General features: G+C 38.5%; 1 protein-coding gene across 1 annotated transcript in view; it reads left to right on the top strand.

The window, feature by feature from the left end:
* The window catches only part of AK9 (adenylate kinase 9), a 2,653,312-nt gene that overhangs the window by 2,242,128 nt on the left and 396,475 nt on the right, over positions 1–14,709 (top strand). Inside the window, exon 33 of the mRNA XM_044066804.1 lies at positions 292–438. Coding sequence (XP_043922739.1) covers positions 292–438 — 147 coding nt within the window. The remainder of the gene's footprint in view (positions 1–291; positions 439–14,709) is intronic.

Here is a 14,709-nt window from a genome sequence, read left to right on the forward strand (position 1 = left end):
GCATGGGCCCCTTGTAACAGATCTTTACCTGCTTAGTCATTTTACAGATGTACCTTAATTAACAACACATAAATGTCATACTGTCATGCCTGAAAACTGCAAATGAACAAAGGCAGATTAGCTCTATTATCCTGTGATAGAATCTATACTATGTCATGCCATTAAAGAATGCTCATTCACAGGCAACAGATATGAGTCTTAACATTTGAGATGGGTATAACGGACTGTTCTCATCTGTCTCCTTTCATAGTTTTTAAACTAAATGTGTTCTGTTGTTTATGTAACCAACAGGTTTGTCCTTGATGGATACCCTGTGACTAGAAGACAAGTAGAGCTCTTGGAGGCACGCAGTATAATCCCTGTAAAGATTATAGAGTTACAAATAGACACAAAAGAAAGTCTAAAAAGAGGACTGCTGGATAGAAAACATAATCCCAGGTAAGACAAATTAATCTTTAGCAGCAGTTTTTATGGCTCTTTGTAAACTGCAAAACCTTTCAAGTACAGCTTAAACACAATGTATAGCAAGAGGTGCTCATCATGACGATAATTTCTGCAAAAATTACAAAATATATAGGGAATTGCTGGCAGCTGGCAGTCCTCAGCCTGAACTTTTTTCAGTACAAAACATCTGTAGGAGCATACAAACTGAATTCTCAAAATGGCCATTAGAGAGAACCTAATTATAAATAAGAATGCAGTACACAACAAACAATCCATAATACTTTTCCTTGTTTCTGTCTTGTCTTTTGATCTTGACATTGAGAAGTACTACCATGTTCATTATTATTGTTATTATTATTATTATTATTATTATTATTATTATTATTATTATTAAGAATTGTAAAACAGATTTTAGTATTTATGTACAGATTTTAGTAATTATATCTTCAGGTGAAAGATACAATTGTGTTCATGCGGGTACCAGTTTTCTGCAAATACTTCATGTAGAATGTTTTTAAGTAAAAATCATTGTTCTGATAATTAAGAATATTCTGTCAAGTGTAATGTGAAGACTCTACCCAGCTCAAAGAAATATGCAAATATTTTTAGAAAATAAAAGAACAGAAAAAGAGAAACACTTTAAGGCTATCTATTCATTAAATTAAAGTAAAAAAACTAAAATATGTTCTTCATATTAATCATTGCATTAGTCTAAACTACATGGATTATATCCTGCAAAGATATACCAGCAGGCCAGCTTCCAAAGCTTCAGGGCACCTTCAATGCACACAAACTCATCTCAGGTGGGTGACTCTGCTGTGACCCTTTGTTGTACTTCAGACTGCTCATCTTTTACCCCATATCTCCCTGGTGTAACACCTACAGCCAATATGCACAGGGGTTAGCCACATCTTCTGCAGCTGTTGGGATCCTCAGTGGGAAAGAATGAGACAGTCATGTCAGTTCTGAGAGAGGGAATGGGAAGGATACCCTGTTCTGCAGAATGTTGTGCCTATCCTTGGGGAAGCTGCTGCTGTCCTTAATAACTCTGTTGGCCCCATTTTTCTGTCTAAAACAAACAGAAAACTAAATGTGTCTCTACTCCTTCTCAAATTTCCTTGGACAGGACTAATTTTCTAGGTTTGGCTCACGGGTTTAATTTGGGCTATTGATCCTGCTTATAAAATAGTTTCTGGTAAAAGAATGAGGGATACCTCTTTTCCTGAAGCGATTCAACATTCTGAATCTGGACAGGAAGATGAAGGGACAGATACAGGGCTTGCTCCTCAGATTTGTAATTCAGACTTAGAGGAGAGTTCAGTTTCTGATTCTCACTGTGAGGGTTTGTCATTCTTTGAGACTACTTGCTGAATGGCCTAGTATTTTCAGTGGGAGAACGCCAAAGTCTCTCAGTCCCACAAGGAATGTCAAGAAGCTTCACCCACTCCTCCAGTTCTGTTAGCTTTGGAGGATGTTTGTGTATTACTGCCTGCAATTTTCCTGATAGCCAGCTGCCCCTAAAATGCATAGAGAATATATAAAGATCCTCAGTCTTTTTAGTTTTTACACACTCTTCCCAAACCTGACCCCTCAGTATAGCTTTAGTTAATCTTATCTCTACAAAATATTTAGTTAATTCCAGTCTCACTATTTCTGATAAGTATGGGAAAAAAGTGTATACTTCTGCAACTTTCAGAATTTTGAATTGTCAGGCTCATATGTTAAGATCTGTGCTGACTGCCTGTGAAAGTACTAGGAATGTTTTGTCTGCAGTTTCTTCTCGTGAAAAAGAATCTGTTCTAAATAATTTATTTTCTTCAGTTATACAAGTCACTACTCATTGTTTGCAATGTGTTTTGTGTGTGTGTGTGTGTTTAAGTGTGTATGCTTCAGCTGATACTTCTTCAAGGGGTTTGGCCACTGATACTGTGCTGAGGAGGTTTGCCTAGCTGCATTCTCAGAACTTCCTAGATGATGGTAAAATTACATTTTAAATTTTCCTTTGGATAGAGATTTAATTTTTGGCCTTGAGATTGGTAACTTGATACAGGGAATCTCTAAGATTTTTCATCCCTCCTTTTTTAGATTTTCTAAGGGATTTTCTAACATCCAGTTTTTTGCAAAAAAAACCAAAAAACAAAAAAACAATTCAAACAGTCTGAACAAAATGCAGGTAAACAGATGTTTAAGAAGAAATGGCAAGGGGATTCCAAAAAGAATTCAGGAACCCTCAAAACCAGGGACAGTCCAACAAGTTAGAATGATTATTTAGGGACCCCCCACCTTGGCAGTCCCTTTTTCCTTCCAGAAAGTCTGAATATAAACTTTTCTCTTTGGCAACACATAGTTTCAGACCAATGGGTTCTGAAGATCATTCATCAAGGTTACATATGGTAGTGGGGTTAATCCCTCATCCACCTGACCAGACTATTTTATTTCCACTTGTCCTTCATTACATGCTATCCCAGGAAGTGACAAAATCAGTTCCTCATTCCCAGGAGAGAAAAGGTTTTTACTGACTTATGTATTTAGTACCAAAGAAAATACTTAGAAACCAGTTCTTCCTCTTTCTTTCCTAAACCTGTTTGTGATAGTGCCCAAGTTCAAAATCTGTTACTTCTTCTTCCTTATTCATGTTTCTCAGTAACTCTAGATTTAAAAGATGCTTATCATATCCCTATTCATCCAGACTTCAGGTGTTTTGTAAGGTTCTGTGTGCATGGTTCACATTATCAGTTTCTACCTTCTTCTTTGTATTATCCACTGCACCAAGAGTGTTCACAAAGTGTCTAGCTCCAGACATAGCTCATTTCAGGCTACAAGGTATCTACATTTTCCATATTTAGATGACTTGCTTACTTTTGCAGAGTCTTTTTCAAAGTGTCAGGAATCTCTCAGTTGGGTGAAAGATCTCTTACACAAGCTGGGATTCCAAGAGAACATTCAAATGTCTTTTTGACTCCTTCACATGGGATTGTGTTCCTGGTGTGTCAGCTAGACACCTTAGTTCAAAGAATGTTTCTTCTACAAGAAAAAATACATCTATATCTAGATATGTTTTAAAGGTTTTTGGGGTTCGTGGCATCATCAACAAAACTATCAACACCTTAGGAATCAGGTCAAAAAACAAACAAAGCTTGATAAACAGAACTACTTTCTAGATATACAAAATAAACACTCCAATAACCCCCAAAAGTTCTGGCATGCAATAAACTCCCTAGTAAAACCTAGTAAAACCTCCATACCAGCTCCCTCCTCCACCTCTACAAAAACAGATACCGATACAGCCTCCCAATTTAATCACCACTTTATTGAATCCATTAAATCACTATCAACTCAACTTTCCAAAAATAGCTACTCATCCATACCAACAACTCCTAACAACTCACTTCCCTTTACATTCTCTCCTGTCCCAACCTCAACAATAAAAAATACCTCTTAAAACTTAAACCTACTACTCTCGCAGCAGATGGTATACCTGCTTATTTCCTAAAAATGACTGCCGACTCTCTATCCTACCCAGTCTCAATCTTAATCAACCGCTCCATACAGGAATCCCACATCACTCAACTATGGAAAATCTGTTACATTATTCCCCTTCATAAGGGTGGGAATTCCTATGATTTCTCTAACTATCGCCCCATAGCCATTCTGTCTCCTTTATCAAAGATACTTGAGAAATGCATACACTCTCAGGTCATGCATTTCCTAGACTCTAACAATCTCTTCTCTACACAACATGGTTTCCACCCACACCACAGCACAACCTCAGCCCTTCTCTCTTTCACAAACCTGGTTAACCAACATAGAAATAACAACAGATTTGTATCTGCTATATTCCTGGACCTCTCCAAAGCATTTGACATGGTTTCCCACTCCATTCTAATAGATACTCTTACCTATCTATCCTTTGCCCCTACAACTTTTGCATGGCTTAAAAACTATCAGACTGACAACAAGCTGTCCAGTGGCAAGGAATTATATCATCTTTACTCCCAACTACCATTGGTGTACCTCAAGGTTCCATACTCGGTCCACTCCTCTTTTCTATCTTTACCAATAATCTACATACCTCTACCCTACAGGCTTCACTCATACAGTATGCAGACAATGCCACCCTGATCTGCTTCGCCCCAAATCTCACCACCCTACAGCATCTTGCCCAGGAATCTTTTACCTCAGTAGAAAGGTGGATCACAGATATTCAACTTATCTTAAATCTCAACAAAACAAAACTACTTCTACTTATCCCAAACAAATCAAAAACCACTCCACTCTCCTTCTGTATCTCCTCCAATAATGGAACTGTCATTTCACCCTCTCTCGACACCAAGGTGCTTGGCATCGTAATAGATAACAACCTACACTTTGACATCCATATCTCTCAATCTATTAAAAAGGTACACAAAAAATGGGGTCCCTATACAGACAAAAAGACTTTCTATCAGATCAAGCTCAGGTCACCCTAGCTCAAACCGACCTTCTTTCCACACTCATGTATGCAGCACCTATTCTCACCTATGTAAGAAAATCTGACCTGGAGAAACTTGAGTCGTGTTATACAAAATTGCCAAGTTTTCAAAAAACTTCCTCTTTAGAACACACTATTGTATACCTCTTAGGCAACTTCAGTGGCTTGAGCTCCCACAGTTATTAACCTACCACCATCTAGTCATAGCTTATAGCAACCTAAAATATCCTGAAAAAACTCCAGCCCTTAGGGAACTACTGACTAATTACATTCCAAATCGACTACTCCGCTCTCCCAACAAATCACTCCTCTCTATCTCCACAGCCAACAACATAGCAGGTAAAGCTCTATTTTCTCACAGTATAGCAAAAAGTTGGAATAATCTCCCTCCCTCAGAGACTTCTGCACCTAATACCAAACAATTCAAAAATTCCCTTAAGGCTCATCTTATTAGCTCTTGGTTATGTCCATGTGTTACTTAATCCTAGTGTATGCTACCACCATCTTTCTCTCTTCTCTCCAATTATCAGACCCTTGGTAAAAATGGAAGTAACAAATGGCATCCCTGTATATTTTGATGACTAACTTAATGTTCACTTCTATATATTGCTGATATGATCTGTCTTTGCATACTGTTCTATTATGCACAAAATACTGCTCAATAACAAAGTCTTTACTTTACATTATGTATTATTATCATTGTTTGTTGTATTAATTAAGTGGAGCTTTTCTCCCCAGGCCTCCGCTATAAATGGACCTCATCTAGTCGGACCATCACGGTTAACAAATGTAAAATAAAAATAAATAAAAACAATTATGATACCCCAGCAAGACTCTATATGAGAAAGATACAATGGTATCTGAAGTCTGTTTGGTCCCAGTACCAACATCCTATGTCTTTTCAAATGTCAGTGCTAGGGTTTGTTAGAAGAGAAATCACTTGGTCAAGACAGCAAATATCTTCAAATTCAGGTCTCCTCTTCTGTCTCCCTGTTCCAAAGCAGTCAATCACCACAGATGCCTTGAACCTTGCTTGTGGATCAGGTTCAGGAGGGATAAGGTTTGTGGGACATCAAGAATAGACACAAGCACATAAATATAAAAGAGATGCTTCACCTGATCAAAGCACCCAACTCTCCGAATTGTCAGAGGTTGTGGGGACCTCTTCAAGTTGTTACTGACAATACCACATTCATGTGTTACATCAACAAGCGAGGAGGAACCAGGTCATATCTCCTTTGCAGATTAGCAATGTTACCTTGGGATATAGTATCACAGGACACTCTCACTCTACAGGCATCCTGTAGTCTTTTAGAGCACAATTGTGTGGTAGACAAGCTCATCAGTACAAGGGTAGACCTTCACAAATGGAAACTAGAGCAGGGAGTCTTCCAAGATTTGATCCCTTTGTGGGAGTTCCTCAAGTAGACCTATCTGCCTCCTCTCTGAACAATCAGCTGGCAAGATTCTGCTTCAGAACTCCTTGCAAGAAGGGCTGGAAGTCAGATACCTTTTCTTTTCTTTTCTTTTCTTTTATTTTCCTTGGACAGGAATGTTCCTGTATGCTTTTCCACCGTTTTCACTGATATCCAGGGTACTTCTGAAGGTTCAGAAATAATACAGCAACATCATTGTAGTGACTCTCTTCTGGCTCAGGCAACTATAGTTTACCTTTCTTTTGGAAATGGCAGGGGGCAATTATCACAAGTGTCCTCACAGACTGGATCTATTCATGCAAGATATGGGGTGTTTGATACAGAGTGACCCCAGTCAACTTCAACTTGACTGCCTGGATGATAGAGTCTTTTAGGCATCTGTTTACTGAGGATGTGCAGAAGGTACTAATGAAGGCAAGAAAGCCTCCTTCTAGAATAAATAGAAATGATTTTCTAGTTGGAGCCAACAACATAACTAGCACTCATTCAGGGCTAGATGTTCTGTGGTTTTGCAATATTTGTGTGAGTTACTATCTTGGCCTTTCTCACTAGTCTGTTAAGGTTCATTTATTGGCCATTTCAGCATGTCTGCCTATGAATCCTTCTCTTTCAGTACATTATCATGTTAAAATGTTTTTGAAAGGGGTTTTGCAAAAGATGCATCCTAGAAAACCAGTGGCCCCTCCTTGAGATCTTAACTTTGTGCTAGAGAAGCTAACACTTGCTCCATTTAAACCAGCTAACCTGCCTGACTTGAGGTTCTTAATACTGTAAACAGTTTTACTGATTGCCCTGACATCTGCAAGAAGGATATCTGAATTGCAAGCTTTTATGGTGAGTCAACCATCCCTCATTTTCCACAGGGATAGGGTTTCATTGAGAGCTAATCCTTCTTTTATGCCTAAAGTGCTATCCAAGTTTACTTTAAGCCAAAGTATTCGACTCCCCATTTTCTTTCCTGAACCTAAAAATGAGGTAGAAAGGATTCTTCATACCTTGGATGTCCACAGACAACTCAGGTACTATCTTGACAGGACTAAATCTTTCAGATCTTCAGATCAATTGTTCAGTTCTTGTGAAGGTAAGAAGAAGGGACAACCTGTGTCAAAGGAGACTATTTCCAAATGGTTGTCTAAGGCTATTACCTTTTCTTATACTCACCACAACAAAACTATTCCATGCAGGGTCAAGATCTCTGCCAGAGCTTTGGCTACACCCATGGATTTTTGGAAAGGGTTGGATTCTAGAAGCAGCAACTTTGTCCTCTGTGTATACTTTTACAACACACTATAAGCTTGATTCCTTCTCTAGGTCTAGATTAGGTTTTGCTAGGACCATTCTTCAGGGGCTCTTGGAGCCTTCTCAGCACACCTACCATAACAATAGATGTTTGAATGATTACTGCTGCAGTAACTGCTCCCTCCCACCATCCCTCTTGTTTCTTGGTGTGCAGTTTTTGCTAGGATGTGGATTTTTATTTTTTTGTTGCTCCTAACATTGTCCTTTCAGGGCTCAGCACCCTTGTCTTTGCTGGCATGAAAGTTCTAAAAGGATTGGTTCCCAAACCGGATATTTTAGTCAACTCAGCTCAAGCTGACTAATGGTTCAGGTGCGTGGAAGGTGTCCTGATGGTTTGGGTGTGTAGAAGGTACCCTGAATCTTTGGAAGCTAGTTATAATCCATTTAGTGTAGGCTACTGCAGCAGTGATCATTTGAACGTCTACAGTTATAGTAGGTTTACTCACACAACTGTATTTTCTGGGGCAGTCTAAAGTCTAAAGCAGGAGCAAGTGTCAGTGATTGAGGGACCAGATGAGATTTCGCTTACTTCATTCAGTGGCTAAAAGTTTAACCACACCACCATGACTTAACACCACTCTGGTTCCTTTAATCTTTCATGTACCTCAGTGTCTCAGCTTGGGATTACAGAAGATTTAGTGAAACAAAGACAGGTTACTGCCGGTTGTTACACTGCTTAAAGTAGCTGTGAAATATTGCCTTATGCTGGAATATTCCAGACTGAGGGGGAAAAAAGCTGCCTATCTTGGCTATTGGTTCCCAGGCATGTGATACAAGGCCATTAGTAGCTGCCCTTCCATTTGTAGCTCTGAAGAAGCTATTGGTTTCTGCTGCTTTTCTTTTGCATTATTATTGGGTTATTTGGGAACCAGATATCAGGAGACACATGCCTGTTCCTGTGCTGACCATTATATCGCAATAAGATACCAGATGTTCAATATGTTGATATCTAAGTCCCAACATCTGTGGATTAGGTGTTGGTTCTCCAAATACCCACTTCTTGTCCTATAACTGAGACCGATTATTCTAACTTTGCACTGGAATATCTTATCTTGATTTACTTTAAAGTAAGGCTCAACCTTCAGCAATTCTGTTAAAAACCTTGCATTTTTTGGACTTTGCTGAGCTACTGAAAGTACTTATACATGCAGCAGTAATAACATTAGTTATTTTTGGATTTGACGACTTGCACATTTCTCTATCACAACAGTCTGATTCACAGCTGTCTGCTTAATAAAAATGACAACTTTTATCTTGCATAGGAGCATTTTTTTAGATATATGTGCCAAAGTCCTATGGCTGGTCTAGCAGTAAATGATGCCTGGTCTTAAAGGATCAAAGAGATAACAAAAAGAGACCAAAGTGCATATTTCAAAAAACATTTTCTGCTTAAAACTATTTTATTTGTACATGTATTCAGAAATACTGTATTTTGATTTTTGTGTTCAGCTGTTTGACTTCAAATTGTTATATAGTCTAATTTTAATTGTGATAAAGTCACATGTATCTGTCACCCTTGCAGTCATATGGCAATCAAAATTTCATTGCACGTAAGTGGTTACTGTACCATTGTCTTTGCCACTTGGCCCAGTAAGTTACTGAAAAGGATCCTAGAACCAGATCACCTAACATACAAAAAGAATGCTAAGAAATTTAGTAAGGGAGTCCACATTGCTGTTGCTGTGGGCATTCTTGCTGCAGTGTAAGGCAGAAGTTCTGAAGTAAACTGATTAGCTTAGAAAACGGCATCACTGAAATTATATCAAAGAAAAGCAATTCCAAATTGACTCATACCAAAAACTAAACTATATCATGGATGCAGATTCCAGAGTTGTTTTATTTTCTGGAACTGTCCTGAGAAAATGTGTTGGCTCAGAACACAGTACTTCCCTGATGATATCAGGGCAAGTCTCGATACTGCACTAAATCAAACTAATTCAAACTCTTGTTTAGGCCCCTTCTCCAAAGATCATAAAAAAGAGAAAAATAAAAGGGAAAGTGTATGGAGAGTGTAAAACAGATATTTCATCTACTAATTTCAAAGTACTGCATTTACTTTCCTTGTAAATTGTGTCCTTTCAATGGGAAACAAACTAGGCACCAACAGTACAGGCAAAAGACTGAAAATTGAAGTATCAGCAACAGCACTAACAAAGTTCAGCTCAGTGGGATAGGTCATCATTAACAGTAACCTTGGATCATCCCTCCTGCCATCTTCTCCAAACTGTTAAACTCTGGAGGGATATATATATTTTTTCATTTTACAATTCAGTGTCTCCAGTTAACAACAGACACATGGGTGAGAGAAATATTGTCAACAGGATACACACAAAAGTTTGTTCTGCACAACTTCTGGGACCTGTTCCTCAACCTTCAGAGATGTGATACCTCTGATATTACCTTTATTAAAATGGTCAATGGGCAGTCAAAAAAACTAAACAAAGCAGATGCCATCATTTGATAAACCAAAATAAAAAAGTATTAATGCAAGATACTTTTGTGGGTTTTGTAAGCATGGGTATGCATGATGCCTGTCTGCAGATTCCTATATTCAAAGTTCAGATGAATGTTCTCAGATTTCTTGTGGGGGACTTTCACTCCCAATTCATCCCTTTGCCATTTGTTCTTTCTTCTGTACCTAGAGTGTTTATTAAATGCCTACCTCCGATGTTTGTTCATATGTAAAACTTGGGGAACTTTATACTGATCCTTAACTAGATGATTGCTTGATTCATGAAAACTTCTTTTGAGCCTGCATCTCTCAGCTCAATAAACTCTTTAGTGCTTTTTTAGTCTGAACATTCCTCTAAGCAAGGAAAAATAGATTATCCCTCTCTCAGTCAGAAAAACTCCTGGTTGCTGTCCTGGATAGAAAGTTCCAATGACAACCCTTCCATTGGACAGGGCGTAGCTGAACATAGATCTTTTTCTTCACCCATCAACCTCAGAAAATGTTCACAGCAAGTACATTCTTTTTAAGGTCTTAGGTTATATCTTCTCTTCTGTCTGCATGGCTCCTATTGCAATGCTACAGATGAGGAAATTCATTGGTACCCTCCAACTTCTGTAGAACCATAGCTCACAATCCCTGTCACAAGTTTTCAGTAATTCCAATCTTATGAAAGGAATTATTGTAGGGGTGCAATCAGATTTTCTTGGCTCCAGGCTGGCCTTTTGCCAATTGCACTCTGTATCAAGAAAGACAGAAGATACTTTGAACTTTGAATGAGAACAGACTTTGCTGGTAGAAGGCCTATGAGTTTCTGTTCAGAAGGAACATCATTTGTAAAGAAATGATGGCTATCCACCTGGCTGTAACAACACAGAACTCATCCCTAAAGTCAAGGGTTCTTCACATAACAGACAATAAAACAATGACGTGATGCATCACAAATCAAATGGCACCTGTTCTTATCTGTTTTACAGACAGACCATGATCATTTGATATCAGGTAGTTCAAATGGGTTTATCTCTGCATACTATTTATACATCAGGTCAGCAAAATACTGTAACAAACAATGAGCAGAAATTTTATATCGACAAGCTTGTTTATTTATTTATTTCAGTTTGATAATTGGTTAAGTGGACTGGTCAACAGACCCTTTTCAGCCTTCAGCCAGGTACCATGGTGCAAGACACAAACAAAAAGGCATGCATAGAATAAAAAAAAATACAGAGTTGTACATAGTACAGTAGCAAAGTAGAAACAATGCATTTGTATGTTATTTACAATTATAAATGCAAATGATATTATTATTTATAGTATGCACAATTAAGGTTCGCATTCAACCAGTGGTCATTTGTTAAAAGTATATCTGTATAACAAAATTGTAACTACAGTATGAGCTGCAAGGACTAGCCACTGTGATGGAAGCAAGAGCATTTAGTGTTCTTAAACAGTTGATGTTCAACATTAGATCACTGTTGCAGTGGTCTAAGCTACAGGGGTTATATTCTGCCAAAGATATGAATAGCTGGCCAGCTTTTCAAAGCTTAAAGGCACCTTCCACATGCCAGGAGCTCAAGAAGAGATACATATAAAAGGCAGAGAAAGAAAAGTTTCAGATCTTTATTGCCACTGTGGCCTTTGTGGAACTGATGGTCAGCTAGCAAACCTTCAAGGTTGGGCAGATAAATCCATTGCTGGGCGAAAATCTTCCACTATTTCTTTTTCTGAGAAAAAAATGTTTTTCCTGTGAAAATTGTGTATGTTAGGGAGTCTATGGGTGTCAGGCTGGCTCCTTCTATGCCTCAGTTGTTGATGGGTGACTCTGCTGTGGAAAGTCCTGGCTGTTTGGACCATTCATTGCTTTCCTTCCAGTCCTTCTAGTGTAGCACGTACAGTCAGTACGGACTGGGGGCTAGACATATAGTAGGGATGTTCTCTGAGGGCAGGAGAGAACCGCTGTTGTCGTTCTTGGGGGAAGAGACAGGTGAAGGTCTACTGCACAGCTGGGAAAAGGAGACTGAGTCCTGGGATAATGTGCCTGCCTTGGGTTGGTCTATTCTCATGGAGTCTCCTAGGAAAAGAAAACAAAAAGTACAACATATGACTTCTCCTGTATCTATTTCTATGGAGAGGGAATATTTTCTGGGATTTGCTTGGAAATTATTTCTACTTTGTCTACTTTTTCTTCTTCTTCTTCTTCTGAAAAGAAAATTAAGAGTTCCTTCTCTTTCTGACTCTAGTTTTCAGTTAGGAAAGCAGACTGGAGGAAGAGTGTAGTGGAAAGGGTATTCTTCACAAGCTGAAGATTCTGAGGAAAGTGTTTCAGATTTCCAACCAGAAGAGGTATTTCAATAGACAGAAAATGAAAATCCTACTTCCCAGCAAAAGTATTATGATTTATTGCAGTTGGATATATCACATTCTGGAGATGTCCTTCCTGTTTTATCTGTTTTAGAAGATATATTATGATAGCTTGTATTTACCTGACAGTCTACTCCATGCTCCTAGATGATCTGACAGGTTATACAAGGTATCTCAGACTCACAGATATCTGTTTTCTAACACTAAAACAGATACTGCAATGATTTATTTATCTAAAACTGCTGCTGTTAAACAGGTTTCTAATGTAAACCCTATTCACCCTAACAAGGATGGGAAAACATTTGACTGATTTGAGAAGGAAGTGTAATCTTTTACCTGTTTAACATTCAGAATTTAAACTGCCAGTCTCACATGCTAAAGTTTTTACTTCTGCCTTATGAGAACATACAAATGTTAACTTTTAACCTTCCTTCTGTTGGTGGAAAGAATTTCTTGAATGCCTCCATTTTATCAGCATTTTATATATTTAAATATTTCATAAAGTGTTCCTATGATGCTGTTGACACTGTCTCCAAAGCTGCTGCTTCTGCATCAGTCTTGAGAATATTTGCTTAGTTATGTTCTCAGAATTTACCATAATATGTTAAGAATGATATTTTCAATGATCCCCTGGACATGGAGGTCCTGTTTGGCTGTTTTGCAGCAGAGCTGCTTAAAATATTTGCTGAGCGGGAAAAATTGATTCAAGAAGTGACACAAATTTCCCAATATTCCTTGTTTAAAGCAAATAAAAAATTATGTTCACTTCTGCTTTCTTTTTCACTAAAGTTCATGTTGAAAGGGAGTGAGAAGAAATGAATGGGTGTGGTGCTGCTTAAGAGAACCTGGAAATGTAAGCCAGAGACTTGCTGCTGTCCACAAGACATGTATGTAGGAGAGTGCATAAATTACATTGTGGGTAGGGTTCGCTACTGCTCATCCATGAGGGTTTATTGTCCTCTAGTTTTGCTGAAGTCCCTATATGTTTGGTTACTAAGACTAAGGAAGGTGTGTTTGAAGAAGAAAGTGATGACAAAATGGTCTGATTTAACTAAGAAATGGAATATCTGTGGAGCAGAGCAGAAGGCAGAGAACTTGCTTAAGACAAGGTCTAGGTGGTTTGAGCCTTTAATAGGGAGAGTAACTAGTTATGCTCTTCATGTGGCTCACAGCTACAGTAGCATAAGTGATATGAGTTATAGCCTGCTAGGGATATAACAGCCTGCCAGCTGGCAAAACTTCAGGGTACCTTCTCCATGTCCTGAAACCATTAGTCAGCTCAAGCTGAACTGACTAAAAGACAGGTTTTGGTAACAAACCCTTCAGAGTTGTAAATAGAGAGCTACAAGTGGAAGAGGTTTTCTTGATGTTACCCATCCAATAACAGAAGGCCTGGTATGGTGTCTACCCTTCTTCTGGTTTTGAAATATCTGTGTAAGCTACTCAACAATGGCTTACCTTATGCATCTGTCAAGGTGCATCTTGTGGCTGTCCCAGCTTGTCTGCCTATGAATCCCCCTTTTTCATCTCTTTTTGTGGTCAAACCGTTTATGAAATGAATTTTGCACTAGAAAATTCTGCAAAAGCAAATTTCTCTTCCTTGGATCTCAACTTTTCCCATGAAAAATTAACCTTATCTCCATTTAAAGCTGCCTTTCAGGCTGATTTAAAGTTTGTTACTTGGAAAATTTTGCTTATCGCTCTGACATCTACAAGGCAAGTCTCTGAGCTGCACGCTCTCATGGTTTGGCAACCTTATCTAATTTTTCATAAGAACAGGGTTGATTTATGCATTAATCTAATCTATCTTTTATGCCAAATGGTGTTTCTGAATTTGACCAGAATCAAGCCATCAGTCTTCCAGTTTTCTTTCTGGAACCTAAAAACAAGAGTGAGAGGATTCTGGATACTGTGGATGTACCTTAACAGAATTAAGCCTTTTGGGAAAGCTGAATGGCTATTTATTTTCTATTATAGGGCTAAGAAAGTTCAGCTTTCTCAAAGCAAATAACTGCTCGTCAGTTGTCGTTTGATACTTTTTGTTACACCCACCATAGCAAATCTATTCCAAGCTAGGTTATTAAGACACATTTCACCGGAGAATTATCCTCTTCGGCAGCATATAGGTTCATAGGTTGGTACTAGGCTATCGACCCTAGGGCCTATACAAGCCTAGACATAACAATTCCCTGGCTATTTCTTCCCACAGTATTTACTTCCCTGGACCCCTGTCTAGCAGGGCAACTGAC

This window comes from Protopterus annectens, chromosome 1.part0 (genome assembly GCF_019279795.1).
Source record: "Protopterus annectens isolate FY-2018-M chromosome 1.part0, PAN1.0, whole genome shotgun sequence".
Taxonomy (NCBI): Eukaryota; Metazoa; Chordata; order Ceratodontiformes; family Protopteridae; genus Protopterus; species Protopterus annectens.